This window comes from Primulina huaijiensis, chromosome 18 (assembly GCF_012295235.1).
Source record: "Primulina huaijiensis isolate GDHJ02 chromosome 18, ASM1229523v2, whole genome shotgun sequence".
In the NCBI taxonomy this organism is placed as follows: Eukaryota; Viridiplantae; Streptophyta; class Magnoliopsida; order Lamiales; family Gesneriaceae; genus Primulina; species Primulina huaijiensis.
The window spans coordinates 560,544-576,668 of NC_133323.1; the positions used below are offsets into that span (position 1 = coordinate 560,544).

Genomic DNA, 16,125 nt, shown 5'->3' on the forward strand with positions numbered 1-16,125 from the left:
TGGAAATTTGAAAAAGGGATAAGAGAGTGAGAATCGATATAGAGAAAAAAAAAATCGGGACTTTCAATAAACTGTAAAATTTCAACTTATCTTTCATGACTTTCGAGCATGGAAAAACGGCCCATTTTTCCGTGATTTTGATTTCGATTTATTCTATGAAATCGGGAGAAAAAAATTCGAGCTTTGCAACTGGTTATTTCGGATTTTCAAACTCCATTGAAAAACAATTAAAATTTTTAGGAGATTTGGAGGTGTTAAGTTTTTATCGTTGGGAAAAAAAATTCAGGAGAAAATAGACGCTAATGGGAAAGAAGAGAAAAATGGGTAACAAATGTATATGTTTAGTTGGAATTAAAAAAAAAATGTCAGGAATTAAATTAAAAAAATTATTATAGAAACTGAAGCATAACAAAATACAGTGCATTTTCAAGAATCCTTTTATTTGTGTCATAAGCAAAGAAAAATGAAAGGCTCCTCGAGGGATCGTCTTCAGCGCAAGAGTGAGTCGATCAAGTGAGTTATTTCGCATGTCGTGGCTTCATTGACAGAAGAAACTTATTGAATATCTTTTCTGTTTATAAACTTTCGGACATTACAATACAACTGAGTAAAATTAAAATTAGTAAATTTTGGGCGTTGCACAAAAATCTCCCAGATATATATACCTTAATTGTGGTAGTTTCTCTTTGAAGCTTGAATACTAAAATTTATTTTGAATTGTAGTTATGAAATTATGTTTATTTCTGCCGTTATCATAGAGTAAAATATATATACTACCTGAAGATTAAACCTCAAAATAAAAATTAAGTATGATTGTTTTCTAACTAAAATATCTTGAAAGATTTATCACAGTCCCAATAGTTTTTGTTTTTTGGGAAAACCTTCAGTTTTTTTCTTCAAAGGGAAATGAAAATTAATCTAATTGACGCATTTCTTGGAATTCAATCTGATTTTATCAATTTTAAGCCAATATTTCCTACACATGTTTTCTATTTCACACCGTACGTATATATACATATACAAATATGCTCATGGATTCCTCGTGTATCTTGTAATTAAACTTTTGATCTGTGAATTTATGTTTACCGGGAAAAAAAAATAAGCGTGGATTCCTCTTAAAATATCAACAAGGAATACACACAACCGCACAAATCAACTTAGATAGGACAAGAATCAAGTTCAAGAAATCATATTACGATTAATATAAACATGAGATAAAGCAAGACATAGTATCAGTATTGCAGTAGCTTAATTAATTGCTACGCAGTACCCATTTTCCTGATACCCACACCAATCAGTATGATGGAACAATCCCATTCCCATATCCAGCTTCTGCCATTATAGAAGTAGAAAACCTCTGATCCACTTCCGCTTCAACATCTTTTCTTTTAGCAAATCGACCCTTGATTCTTGGTCTAGTCTCTGCATATGCTTTTCTTGATGCATATCGAATCGTCTTTTCGAATTTTCTAGCCTTCTTTTTCTCCCGATACCTCAAGACTCTCGCCTCTCTGTCCATTGGAGTTAACTGCGGAGTTGCCTGGATTGGAGGGCCTGAGAAAAGATCGATTGTCCCTTTTGGAGGTCTTGTGTGGGAGACTGAGATCTCGGACGTTTTTGATTCTGGAACAACGCCAACATCCACTGGCGAAAGGGAAACCTGGGAAATTATGAATTAACGATATTATTGTTCAAGATTACTGCACTGTCGCTATTTCATCGATCCATTTTAAATAGTAAATCTAACAATTCAAAACTCCAATTTGAAAATTAAATCCCTTTCTTATACTATTTTATTATTATAATGTGGGAGTAAGATGTTTGTTTCGATTCTATCAATTTTTTTTTTTGTCATCACTAACTCTTGATCAAATTATCAAATCAATAATCTCTAAAATAGAAATGCTTCATATATATTGCAACAATTTCACATAAATGTTGTGAAAGACTAAGAGTTCTTGGCAAAGGTAACTTACCATATGAGATTTGGAAGTAGGATAACTAGTGTACCCCAAGTTAGAAGCCTTGCACTCAAATCCAATCTGGAAAAAACTGTCCTTCTCTTTACAGTTCTGGATTGGGACAACGCTGTCTCCTCCGTAGTTCCTTTGAGAAACAGTACTGTTGTAATTCTGCTGCAGATTATTGTACTGATAATTGAACAGATTATTTTGACATGGATTATAATCTTCAAGCTCAAAATACTCATCCCCTTCTTCGCCGAATAAAGCCCCATTTTCACTGCTTTGATTTTCTGTATTGTTTGAAGGATTGAGCAATAGCCATGATGCTGCTTCATCGTCATCTTCTTCATCTGCATCATCTCCTTCCTGAGTCAATAAGTCATCTGCTGCTGCATCACCTGTTAGCACATAGTTTGATTTGAAGATTACTCAACTCGTTCATTCTTCATTGATTGTAAACATATATATTAGAAAGCAGATTCCAAAATGTCACCTGTTACGAACCCACCAGGTCTAGGAGCGGATGGGCCGTAGAGCAAGCCAGGAATCGGAAGAATGGGGACTCGGTGGTGGCGGCGAGCGAGAGGGTTTGCCGAGTGTATATCAGAGTCGCAAGAAGTGCAGAGAGATGCAGCATCAGCCTTACACAAGAAGGCAGCCGGAGCACTCTCACATGCCTCGCAAACCCACACACGCTCGTGGCGGGAAGCCAGCAGATTGGCGGCGTGGATACGGGCATCACAGCTGCTGCAGAGGTACGCCATGTCTGCGCGGCAATACACAGTGCATGCTGCGGAGCGGCACGTGTCGCAGCCTCTGGCCCAGGTGTTAGGGCCATCGCCGCCATGTTTTTCGAGTTTCAGCATGGTCTTTTGTATTTACTGTTGCTGCATAATTTTTTAAGTGCAAAGTAATCAGAAGAGTTGTGGCGGGGGCGGAGTCTGTAGTAATGGAGTGGAAAGGGCTTGGAAGAATCATGGGACGACACGTGTCAGGAATTTAGTGGGTGTAAATAGCAGGGCTACAATTTTGTGGTCGGCATGAAAGGTTGGTGGGGCTATACATGATGTGGTGATTGGGATTGGGGATGTGGCTTTTGCCTTTTGGAACCAAGAATATTATTTCAGAGGATCTGAGGTGGCATGTAAAGTGATAATTTTTATCATTTGGGTTGCATGATATATATATACACGTGAATCGAGTTCGAATATCATATTATTCGAGTTCGACTCAATTTTAGTTTTGTAGACTCGAGTTTGATTCGAATTTGACCGACTATTAAATTTCAAGCTCAATTTCAGCTAGTGAAAAAATAGTAGCCTAATTTTAGGGTTTAAATTTTGTGTTTATATAGAAAATACCCTTAAAATATATATTTTAAAAATACTATATAGTCACAACTAGAAGCTAGTCGAAATCGACTCGAGCTAAATCAAGTTCCAATCGAGATTTGACCGAGCTGCTCACAAGCAGCTCGTTACACCCCTAGGTATATCACCTCAATTATATATCTACCAATATATATTTATTCTTAAATATGAGATTCATGATTTTTTGAAATGTTCTCTAATCCAGCACACCACAAACTATTCAATCTCATCATAGTTTTTTATGATCAGTCTCGGTCTAAAAGTGATTTTGCTTCATATCTATACATATTATTTTGTTTGGGTACAAATCAGGGTATAGTGTCCCAAATACAAGTCGCATTCAGATACAAAGTAGTAGCATCATGTTATATGTGCATTGTAGGGCTACTTATTGACTTAGATTTGAATTTGATGGACGTGGCTGCAATTGAATCACATACAAAATATATGGAAGCGAACAGATGAGGAAAGTCATAAAAAGGCCGGATCGCTACGAACCTGAACCACAAGTTTAGAATTTGTACTGACAGTGCAGTCCATGTACTGGGCTGTCCAAATCATGTGGGCCTACGGTCCAATGAAAGGAAATGCTTTCCTGGCCCACTTCAGCATCTCACGTGGTTGTAATTTTCTCTAACCAACTCATGAGCTCGAAATGCTTCAATTTCTTTTTTTTAAACATAGTTGAATACATTTCAACATAAATTCAAATCTAAATTATCTTGTTTGAAACTTTACAAACTTCAATATATTTCTCTTATTTCACAAATATACTGGTTCAAAAATTCAAATAAATAAATATATAAAACATTTTATCAATCAAGTTTCACCTAAAATTTGCGTCACCGAAAAATTCAAGCTTATTTTTTTAATTAAAAAATATAACAAATTCGATTAAATTCATTCATATGATATACCCCTATTTCTATATCTCAATTGTGTTCGTGAAAGAAAAAATTTACCGCTTTTATTATGAAAAAAGAAGAAGTAATATTTGGATTCGTTCAATGTCATGTTCGTCAACAAAATTGAATATACAAAGATGAAGAAATACTTTAAAAGTGGCTCCACTAACAAGATGTCACAAGCCAAGATCTATTGGCGCAAGCCATTTTAGGACTTTCTCAAAAAGGAAACCCATGGAAATACCACCGAATAAATTATATAAAAGAGATTCGTACACATTTTAAGCACATCAATCAGAAACATCACTTCGGAAAAATTGAAATTTCTAACAATTCATAGGTTTTATGATATATTGTTTTTAAACCCAATACCAATATAGAAAATGGCTAACTTGGTTCAGTCAATCAAGCTATATTATTCACCAAATGAGTAAGTGGAACCCTAAGAAATGTATTCAACTCACTACACACCTGCAAGGCTGCAACTATTGTATCGGATATTCTAAGAAATGGAGGCCATAATACATTGCTCATAAGACTGGTAATTACAACCCACCACATTATGTTGTTATCTTGGATTGGAATAGAAGAACCTGCACCGACAGTCAGTATGAAACAGCTTAGCCTACCAAGATTTCACAAGAAAAAAGTCGATGAAACCTTAAAGACAAACAACAAGGGAAGAGCATTCAAGAAATTGAAGGACTCCTATCACATAGCACAGCAGACACATTTGAATTTTGAGCTAAACTCCATGATCAATACTTTGAGGTCAGTAATACCTTGCGACTCTTAAAGCTCTGTTAAAGTGTTGTGCCTCCACCATCAGACATCAGAGATGCAGAAGCTGCTGCTGCAGTAGGAACAACTCCAGTCGAGTTACTGGGTTTTGAAAGATGAAGCAGCCTGGAAACAGAGTTTACAGATTGGTTACGGTTGCACTGACTGTATTCCTGGCGTAAGAGGACTAACAATAAGGGACACTCAGTAAACTTAAGCATGTTCACTCACGGTGCAAGATATTCACAGAAAGATGATACAGCAGCAGCAACTTCAGTGTAGTTCTCAGACGATGCAGAGGCTGTCACTTCAACTAACTGTATTCCTGGCGTAAGAGGCACTGCCTCATCCGTAGCATGAAGTTTGAGCATTTTATTGACTGAAGAGACGGAAACTCTTATCTGAGCACCTCTATGGAAATTAAAGGCAAATCCTACTCTCAGAAGTTCATGGTCTAATTTGTAGCCAAGTGCATAAAATAGGCGGAGAGCCTTTTTGCTCACTTTGCTCTCCACCATATTCCTCACCAACACTGAGATTTGATCAGCACCAGCACCTTTCATCGCACCACCAATGTGTCGGACGGTCCTAGGCATTATATAAATTTCAGAAATCACCTTTAGACATTCAATGATTAAAAGAAATGCAGCATCACACCTCTTCTTACCATGTTGGCTCTGACTGCTCGAGATCACATAAAAGCCGTAATTCTGAGGCTACTAAACCTAGCAGAAATCGAGAACAAAACTCATTGGAGTATTTACAGGAACAAGCATTGACCAACAAAGCAACGTGAATTTCTCCACGTAATAAGACGAAGATGTGCATTATCATATATGTAATGAATAAGAATTAATATGGTAATTTGTAAGCCCTTGCTACAAGAGAAGAGTGTGAATCCATACCAAGGTTCGGGACACTTTTCAAACATAGTTCATGAATCCTTAAACGGTCTCTGTGAACACCACAGAGTCCTTGAAGAAGAATCTCCAGAGCTTCAACATGCTGCAGAGAAAACACTTGGTATCAATCAAAACTGATGAGTGTTGGGAACCCAATTTGAGTTAAAAATCAAAGGTATCACATGGACATATAAAATCGAGGAAAAAAATAAACATAAAATTCTAGCTAGACTGCAAGAGGAAAAAAACAGAATTGAGGCCACATGTACTCTTAAGATAAATAAATCTCGCTCACAATGCCAATGAATAACAATGTCAGATTTAGGGAAAATTGGAACTTTCAGCAGTAAAATGATCAAAACTAACAAACCATATCTGGGAAAAGCACCTGCGTTTCTATAATTCCCTCAACGACGCACTCCATTTGGATTCGGAGATGCTTTCTGATTGATCTCCGATAGGCAGGCAGTTTATCGGGAAAGGATACGAAAGATTAAAGTGGTTTCTATCAGTTAATTAGGGTTTTAGTTCTTCTTTTTTTTTAAAAAAAATAATAATAATAACAAAATTAAATATGTTCGGGTTTTTTAATTAGGAGCTGGGGTTTCAAATCTCGACTCCTTGGATTTAATATTAAATTTATTTTGTATATTTGTAGTAAAAAAATTTAAATTTGTATTATGTAAATAAAAAATCAGATATAAAATAAAGAAGAATAATAAAAAATCATATTAAATAAATTATTATTAATAGTAGTAATTAATGTTAAATAATTTAAATTTTAAAATAATAATAAATAATATTACCAAAACCAGGGATGAATAAAATTTTGATTTAAAAAAATCGACAAGTTATCGAATTTTATTTAAAAACTCGATTTAATTAGATAATTTTTATATTCAAATTTCTCTATTGGTTTTATCATTGTATCTCAAAAAATTGACATTTTTTTACCATAAATATTGAATAAATACTTACACATGGAGGTTACTCTATAATATGGAAGTAATAAGAGCGTTTAAATTTTATGACACAGTTTATTTTTTGCGATGTGGTTGTAAATTGATAATCTATACTATATTATCAAGTGTGAGACTCTCAGAATAATTACTTTAGAGAACACTAAAATATTTAATTCCATAATTATATTTCTTACCTTACTAAAATACTCATCAAGTCCCTCCATATTTTACATAAAAATATCAAAAAAAAAAATTTCTCTTTTAAATCAAACAACTCTTCTAAATTAAAAATAATTTCGTGTTAATAGTTTTGTATTATTTGATCAAATTAAAAATAATAATAACACATACAAACGTGTGCATCTTTTACCAGTTATTATTATAAAATTTGAGTCCAACTTGATATTAATTATCTTTGAAAGTAGAGATGAGAAATAACTATCGTCATTTTGAAAGATCTCAGACCTGACAAACATATTTATAATTTTTTTTGAGTGATTAAATCTAATAACTAATAATTAGATTTTGAAATAATTAAAAGTTGATAATGATAACTACATAAAAAAAATATGTTGAAAAATAGATATTTGTTTTATTTTAATGATTATAATAAAGAGATCTTACTGGGTCATATATATAAACATTTTTAACTACTATTATTTATTAAAAAATCTGAACTGATTGTATTAAAATGCAAATGAGGACGTTTATTTCCAATCCAAAATCAAAAACGCCTGGGATCCACAGCCTAAATAAATAAATAAAACAATAAAGAACAAAAAAAATTTGAGAATCAAGCGTGTGGGGCATGCACAGAATCTTTGTCGACAACTTCGGCGCCAGCGTGACCATGCGGCGGCCAGAAATGGCCAGGGAATGGAGGGTGAACGAAAGGCNAGCAGTGAAATCAAGACATCAAGAGGAAATTGCTCTTATAAATCTGAAGCTTCGCCATGGAATTTCAGAGATTTTATGTGTTGTTTTACTGATGCTATTTTGCATCCCACACGGTGTGACAGCCGGTGACATCGTCCATGATGACGATCTGGCTCCCAAAAAGCCCGGATGCACTAATGATTTTGCACTGGTAAATTTCCGCTTTTAATTCAATTTTTTTGGTTGGCCCAGCAGATGTTTTGGTGGTTTACGTACAGAGTTGCCATATTTTTTTTTATTCCTTTATTAAAGATTGAATCTTGATGTTTCATATTTTCGTTGTGTTTGACCTTCATTTGTTAATGAGACTTTTATTATTTTGATGATGAAATGTTTAGATCTTTGTTATTCTCTTTGGTGTATTCTGTTTCTGTTTACGTCAGTGAGCATTTTTTTTTGGCAGATAATATCGAAAAAATTTCTCCTTAAAATTTTAGTAGACTCAACTTTGGTTTCCCTTTTCAGTTCATTAACTCATAAGTCTTTTTAATTTTTTGGTTTGTGTATCGATGCTTATTTTAATTCCGTGGCGCATGCGTGAGAGTGAGAGCTTGCATTGATGCGGCAATGTTCAAAACTTGAATGCCACAATTATGAATCTTCATCATGTCCATCTCAGGGAGAGTGATAGTATCCTGGTGTATATCTAGCTAAGTGATTTGGTTAAGGACTGGTTTAAAATTTTCGTGAACTGATTAATTGGTATCATATTCAACTACTTTTCTATTTCTCTCATGTGTGCACGTAAAGGTGGTCGTCTTGATGATATATAAAATAAAATAAAAAGTTACATATTATAGTTCTTTCGCACCTAAATTTTTAAATGTAAACTACATGGGCATTAGTTTTATGCGTCACAGATGGTTTTCTGTCCTTTTATTTTTATTTTTTCAGTTTTTTACTGGTTTCAAGTCTTTGGATGTGATTCGGGTTGGTTTTGCGAATAAATTTCATAAAATTATTAGTATGATTTTAGCATGGTTTCATGAGTTTTGCGTTTAATTTTTGTAATTTTATGCCCTTTTATTTTTATTTTATAGGTTTTTTATGGCTTCAAGTCTTTGGATGTGACATGTATTTGGTAATTTTAATGACATTGATTTGCTAATGAATATTTTAAATTTACAATATTTTCTTCATACTAAACATGGTTTCATGAGTTTAAAGTATAATTTGTGTAATTTTCTTTCTTTTTATTTTTATTTTGGAGGGCTTTTTTATGGCCCTAAGGCTTTGGATGTGACATGTTTTTAGTAATTTTGATGAAATTGATTTGCTAATACATGTTTTAAACGTACAATTTTTACTTTAAACTAAACTTATTTTCATGAGCTTAGCGTATAATTCATGTAATTTTTTTTCTTTTTATTTCTATTTTATGGTTTTTTAATGGCTTCCAGTCTTTGGATCTGACATGTTTTTGAAAAGTTTGATGACATTGATAAGCTAATACATATTTTTCTTGAATCTGTTATTATATTTCTTGAATTATTGCAAATTAAACATGTCGAGACCAATCTTTAATAGTTTCCTTCTAAATATTGAAACAGATTTAAATACAATTTAGATTCAATGTCTTTTCCTCCTACATGGGTTACTATTCATACCAATCGTAATGACAATGAAAGGCGACAATTAAACACAGCGCGACGACGCGCACAAAGACAATCAATGACACAAGATCAACGACAAGCAAATCTAGCCCAACGTCGATCAAACTACCAAAGACGTATAAATAGAAATGCACATGCAACATATTCTGATGAATCCAACTTTGAAATGTCAGATGCTACTACACACTTGAATGGTATGTTATATAAAATATGTAATTCTTCTTTTTTATCACTCATAATTTTCCTTTTTTGTACATTTATATTAATTTTTATGAATTTTATTTATTTATTCTACTACATACATATAATGCTCTTACACATTTTCAGTTCCCACCAACAACAATTTGGCTATGGCTACCACAGCACATGCAATAATGGAAACTTCTTCAAATGAAGGTGGTTGATTTCATTTGCATTGTTTTAAGTTGAACGATTTTAAACATTTCTTTTATATGAATATGCAAGCCAATATGTGAGACTACATCCACATGTAATAATTAAATATTTTACATTCACTTTTAATAACAGGTATCACCGCAACTACGGTTAGACAAATATGTCATATACAGACAGTACCTTATCAAACAATGACATCAAATTTTGAGCATGGGAGTACTAACACATGTCATGGTCTAACTGATTTAACTCATCAAGGTAATCTACTAAATTCAAATACAACATTGATATAATATGTATCATTTATTTTCTTGACTTTGCATTATCTCATCGATATATAATATAAGACATCCAAAATCAAAATATAACTACATGAACTATCAATATTGAAAATAACATAATTGTCAACTCTTACATATATTTTTAAACGTGTAAAATTTAATTTGAAAACATGTTACATTTTTTTAATGTCTTATTTTAAGAGTTTCATACAAAATTTATTTATATTTAACGTAATTATTCTCATTTTTTATTAATTCATATAAATATGAAAAAAATGTTTTTTAATATTTAATGTAAATTTTTTAAACGTAAAGTATGAAATAAATGAATTTCTCATTAACGCTTATATGCATTTCACAATTTCAATTACAACTGGCCACAAAGGCACACAAGTAGCGTGCATCTTGAATATATGAGGCTAATATATTAAATATTCATCATATTACAACACCAAGACACCAAAACCTTTTGTGTTATGAATATATTTTGGAATTTTGGCAGTATACAGTATATCGTCAAATATTTTGAAAATATATTATTTAAAAAAAAGCTTAAGAAATAAGATTAGAATAATAAATTTCCAATATATAATTTATTGGTTCAATCTTCCAGCAACAATATTTTTTTAAAAAAATTATTAGTTTGAATATTATTTTGAAAATTATTGCAGGAATCAACTTCAATGAAAACAATGTCATTACTAACATACGACGCTATCCACGTCCACGTCGATATCGTAACCTAGCAAGAAATTTCGGTGAAAGTGAGATAAATTGTCGGTGGCAATTGTCTGCCCCAAAAATTTGTGTACACTGCCAAGCTCTATTGTTTCATGGTGAAACATCACAATTCTGCTGTAGAAATGGAAATACAAATTTGGATCATATCCCTTCTCCCATTCAATTACAAGAGTTGTATGCTGCTGATAATGAGGAAGGCAGACATTTTCGACAGTTCATAAGGGCATACAATCATGTTTTCTCTTTTACATCGACGAGAGTCAACTTAGATGAGTCCTTAGCAACTGGTACGCATGGAATTTACACATTTCGTGCCCATGGATCAATATATCACTCGATTGGAAGTCTTCTACCAAATGAGAATTGTAGGCCAAGGTACATGCAGATGTGGATTGTAGACACAGATCATGATATAGATAATAGACTTCATGAAAATCCAGAACTAAGGCGAGAATTACTGCTTAAGATACAAAACATTCTTGATCAACACAATCCATTTGTGCACGTGTTTCGACAAATTGGCAAATGTCAAGACATACCTAACTGTAGGCTCATCATCAGGCAACAAAAACCTAATGAACATCAATATAGTTTACCAACAACATCTCAAGTAGCAGCTGTAATTGTTGACAACGAATTTCAAGAAACTTTGAGCGGTCGAGATATTACTATACAAGGTATCGGTGGAAATCTTATCAGCATTCAAGATGTAGTTGGCTATTATGATCCTCTGCAATATCCACTCCTTCTGCCATATGGTACATATGGTTGGGACATAAATAGCCGAAATATCAATGGTACCCGGTTAACATGCTTAAATTACTATGCGTATATGCTACAGGTTAGTGAAAAAACATTGTACTTTATGATTCATTTTTTTAATTAAAAACAATTTAAAACTTACATATACACCTATACTCATATAATGTACATTATCTTCTTATTCAGATACGAGAAAATTCGCCATCTTTGCTACTTAGAGGAGGCCGTCTACTTCAACAATACGTAGTTGACAATTACGTAAAGATTGAAACACAAAGACTACGATGGATACGTTCAAATCAACGTTATATACGTTCTGAACTTTACCAAGGATTGCAAGATTGTTTACATGGAGGTGAAAATAATGCAGGTATGATAACTTAATTATTATAATATTATTATTTTTCACACCATATATATTACAACTCACAAATTATACATATCTACCAAATGCATTACAGGAAATGTTGGTACCAGAATCGTTTTGCCATCATCTTTCGGTGGAAGCCCACGTGATATGTACCAACGGTATCAAGATGCCATGACTTTGGTACAAACATATGGAAAACCAGATATAATGCTTACAATGACATGCAATCCGAATTGGAATGAGATAAAATATCAACTACTTCCTGGGCAATCATCTCAAGACCGTCCAGATTTGATTACAAGGATATTTAAATCAAAATTTGAAGAGTTTAAGAAAGACATTGTGGATAGGGGGGTTTTGGGTAAGGTCCGCTCTTATTCGTACGTCATTGAGTATCAAAAAAGAGGACTTCCCCATGTTCATATGTTGGTCATATTTGAAAATAATGACAAGTTGTGTACTCCTGATCACTTTGACTCAATTGTGCGTGCTGAAATACTTTCACAAACAGAAGAACCCAATCTACATAAAGCAGTTGTCCACCATATGATACATGGGCCATGTGGATCAATCAATCCAAATTGTCCATGCATGGTAAATGGAAAATGTAAGAAGAACTTTCCAAAGCCATTTGTGGAATACACATCTAGAGGAAATGATTCATATCCTTTGTATCGAAGACGTGAAGGTGGCCAAGTATCAATTACCAACAATGACAATGTCTTCATTGATAATGGTTGGGTTGTCCCATACAATCCATGGCTTCTATTAAAATATGATTGTCATATTAATGTTGAAGTATGTGGAGGGATTAAATGTGTCAAATACATATACAAGTACATCCATAAAGGTCCTGATCGGGTTGCACTGGAGTTACGAAATGGGCAAAATTGTGATGAAATCCAACAGTACGTGGATGGAAGGTGGATTTGTGCGCCTGAAGCATTGTGGCGAATTTTCTCATTTGAGTTCAGTAGGATGTATCCTACAGTCATTAGGTTACAACTACATACACCAAACCAACATTTGGTTTATTTTGACCCCCAACAACATGTAAGTGATCTACTAGCAGATGACGACAACTCGAAGACTATGCTTACAGAATTTTTCAAAATAAATTGTGATCCTGACTTGACTGGAAAGTATTTATATCGAGAATTTCCACAATATTACACATGGATAAAATCTGGAAAAAAATGGATTCGTCGAAGAAGCAACAATAAAGTGGTTGGGAGAGTATATGTTGTGTCGCCATCTGAAGGTGAGAGGTTTTATCTCCGTATCCTTTTAAACCATGTCAGGGGCCCAACATCTTTTGAAGATCTGATGACTGTGAATGGGGTAGCATATTCAACATTTAAGGAGTCTGCTCAAATGAGAGGACTTCTTCAACAGGATGATTATGTAAAACAATGTCTGGAAGAAGCACGTTCTGTTAAAATGTCATCTTCATTTAGAAGGTTATTTGTATCCATACTGGTGTTCTGTCAACCAACAACAGTTCGAGAACTCTGGGATGAGTTCCATCCTTGCATGTGTGAAGATTATGGTCGAGAAATTTCATCAAATAACTTAATCATCAATAAGTTATTGCTTGAGATACGAAGGTTGTTGCATCAGTACAAAAAGAAACTTGATGATTTTGATTTGCCATCAATAAGTGCTGAGTTTTTAGAAGACACAACGCTACCAAGAATAATTGAGGATGAGCTTTCTTATCAGATTTCTGATGATGATTTGAGATCTATTGAACGTTTGAATGCTCAACAGAGGATTGCGTTTGACACCATCATAGAGAGTATTATGCATAACCAATCAAAACTTTTCTTCATTGATGGTCCAGGAGGTACTGGTAAGACTTTTTTATACCGCTCAATGTTGGCACATTTGAGAAAAATGGGTAAAATTATAATTGCGGTAGCAACATCTGGAATAGCTGCAACATTGTTGCAAGGTGGAAGAACTGCACATTCACGTTTTCTAATTCCACTGAGACCAACAGCATCAACACTGTGCCAGATAAAAAAACAGTCAGAACTTGCAGATCTAATAAGGCGTGCATCAGCTATAGTATGTGACGAGGCTCCAATGGCAAATCGCTATGCTTTTGAATCTGTCAGTAAGAGTTTCCAAGATATTATGGAAAATCAAATAGTGTTTGGAGGGAAGACAATGGTTTTTGGTGGCGATTTTCGACAAGTGTTACCGGTTGTTAAACGAGGGTCAAAGGCAGAACAAATTGCTGCAAGTATTTCAAGGTCAACATTCTGGCATTGCGTAAAGATAATACACCTTCAGCAAAATATGAGATCTGCTCAAGATATTGACTTCTCGCAATTTCTCTTGCGTATAGGTGATGGATTGCAACATACTGTGAATCGTGATTTCATAAAATTACCAGATTCAATTATCATACCATGGGAAGGAGAACAATCAATTCAGAAGTTGATTGATTCTGTTTTTCCTAATATGATAAATCATGTTAACGATGAAAACTATATGGTTGATAGAGCCATCATCACACCAAAAAATGTTGATGTCGACAATATTAATCAAATGCTCATTATCAAGTTTCCTGGAGAGGAAAAAGAGTATACCTCTTGGGATAGTGTAGAAGACGACAATCACAACCTCTTTCAAGAAGAATTTTTGAATTCCCTTTGTCCAAGTGGTTTGCCACCACATAAAATCATATTGAAAGTAGGAAGTCCTATCATGCTCTTGAGAAATGTTGCGCCCGAACTTGGTCTATGCAATGGAACAAGATTAATATGCCGCAGTCTTGGTAGAAATTTTATAGATGCTGAGATCATAACAGGTCCTCACAAGGGTACCAGATTCTTTCTACATAGAATGCCCTTGAAAAGTGAAGATACTTCTGGATTACCATTTGAGTTGACACGTCGACAGTTTCCCATAAGGCTTAGTTTTGCTCTGACAATAAACAAAGCACAAGGTCAAACAATCCCAAATATTGGCATATTTTTGCGTAACCATGTGTTCAGTCATGGTCAGCTATATGTGGCACTTTCAAGAGGAGTCTCACAAAATTCTACAAAAATTTTGGTAAAAGATGGGAATTTAGAGCGTCAATCTGGAGTATTCACAAGAAACGTGGTTTTCAAAGACATATTGCTACCTAATAGAGAATAATTAATTGTGAGTACGTCAACTCTCTTTATTCTAATTTTTTTAAAAAAAAACATTATGTACAAATAGTTACAATAATCATTACATACATGTAACATGTTTCAACGTTAGAATTTGGGGATGCTAATAAATTCCATTATCTATGTTCAACCACATTCATCTATATGTGGCACCATCTATTATGTACATGTTTTTATCTCTGCCCATGATTATCTATTTCTCATCCTCTATCTTATAACGCAACCTGAATAACCATATTTGGCATTGGTACTATACTTTCTATATTTATTGAATCAAATTTCAACTGCACTTGGGTATTGCCTAAAGGATAATCATGTTATTTATGATTATTTGATTGTTGGCTTAAGTTGAATTTCTTTGTTGATTATGAATTGCCTTTGTGTTTTTTTTTTTCTCAAAAGCTGAAGGATACTTACTGGTTGCAAACAAAGTATTTGTATAAACGACATACTCAATTCAATGGATCAGATCTACTCGCCCCCATCTTCATCTGGTTTGTTTTTAACAGTGAATTAGTTTATGACCTATCATTTATTATGTTGCATTATATTACTGGTCATATCATATTCGTCTGTTCGTTTTGATCTTGCAGGTGAGATAATATATTTATTACGAGCTTCAAGATCTTATGATCTAATCTCTCACATATTCTCAACATGTTGAATAAATCAATATATTAAGACTTCTTAGACATTGTTTTATTATAAACTTTACAGACAAATTTACAAACAATTCTAGCAGAGTCCTGATGTCAAAATCTGAACTTTTATAAGCCATATGAGCATATTTACTTATCTGACATATTTGAATATTGCTGCATATGTATTTAAATATGAAGATTCATACATGAAGAATGCGTATGATGAAGGCATCAATCCAACAAAAAAAGTGCATCAATAACCAAATGCGCAAGTTTTTAACATTCTTTGTATTACAGTAATAAACTCTATCTTAGCATGGATTTACAAATTT

General features: G+C 33.6%; 3 protein-coding genes across 6 annotated transcripts; 1 reads left to right on the forward strand and 2 right to left on the reverse strand.

Annotated features, from left to right (window-relative positions):
• Positions 1-1,127: 1,127 nt before the first annotated feature.
• Positions 1,128-3,040, reverse strand: LOC140964045 (zinc finger protein CONSTANS-LIKE 2-like). 2 transcript variants are annotated; one of them, XM_073423537.1, is made up of 3 exons: positions 2,473-3,040; positions 1,977-2,362; positions 1,128-1,660 (listed from the first exon to the last, which is right to left on the reverse strand). In XM_073423537.1, exons 1-3 carry the CDS (start codon positions 2,828-2,830, stop codon positions 1,295-1,297), a joined length of 1,110 nt encoding a protein of 369 aa, XP_073279638.1. In that variant the 5' UTR covers positions 2,831-3,040; the 3' UTR covers positions 1,128-1,294. The 2 variants fall into 2 exon arrangements, with proteins under 2 accessions (XP_073279638.1, XP_073279636.1); XM_073423535.1 differs by having other exon boundaries at positions 2,458-3,030.
• Positions 3,041-4,552: 1,512 nt separating this feature from the next.
• On the reverse strand, positions 4,553-6,453 carry LOC140964711 (mediator of RNA polymerase II transcription subunit 18). The gene is made up of 6 exons (XM_073424587.1): positions 6,310-6,453; positions 5,925-6,024; positions 5,687-5,744; positions 5,251-5,607; positions 5,022-5,145; positions 4,553-4,832 (listed from the first exon to the last, which is right to left on the reverse strand). Exons 1-5 carry the CDS (start codon positions 6,343-6,345, stop codon positions 5,043-5,045), a joined length of 654 nt encoding a protein of 217 aa, XP_073280688.1. The 5' UTR covers positions 6,346-6,453; the 3' UTR covers positions 4,553-4,832; positions 5,022-5,042.
• Positions 6,454-9,381: 2,928 nt separating this feature from the next.
• LOC140964438 (uncharacterized) lies at positions 9,382-15,333 on the forward strand. Of its 3 annotated transcripts, none has more exons than XM_073424237.1 (6): positions 9,382-9,626; positions 9,760-9,831; positions 9,961-10,086; positions 10,781-11,691; positions 11,799-11,982; positions 12,074-15,333. In XM_073424237.1, exons 1-6 carry the CDS (start codon positions 9,392-9,394, stop codon positions 15,133-15,135), a joined length of 4,590 nt encoding a protein of 1,529 aa, XP_073280338.1. In that variant the 5' UTR covers positions 9,382-9,391; the 3' UTR covers positions 15,136-15,333. The 3 variants fall into 3 exon arrangements, with proteins under 3 accessions (XP_073280338.1, XP_073280339.1, XP_073280340.1); XM_073424238.1 differs by having other exon boundaries at positions 9,760-9,828; XM_073424239.1 differs by lacking the exon at positions 9,961-10,086 and having other exon boundaries at positions 9,383-9,626; positions 9,760-9,828.
• Positions 15,334-16,125: the final 792 nt, after the last annotated feature.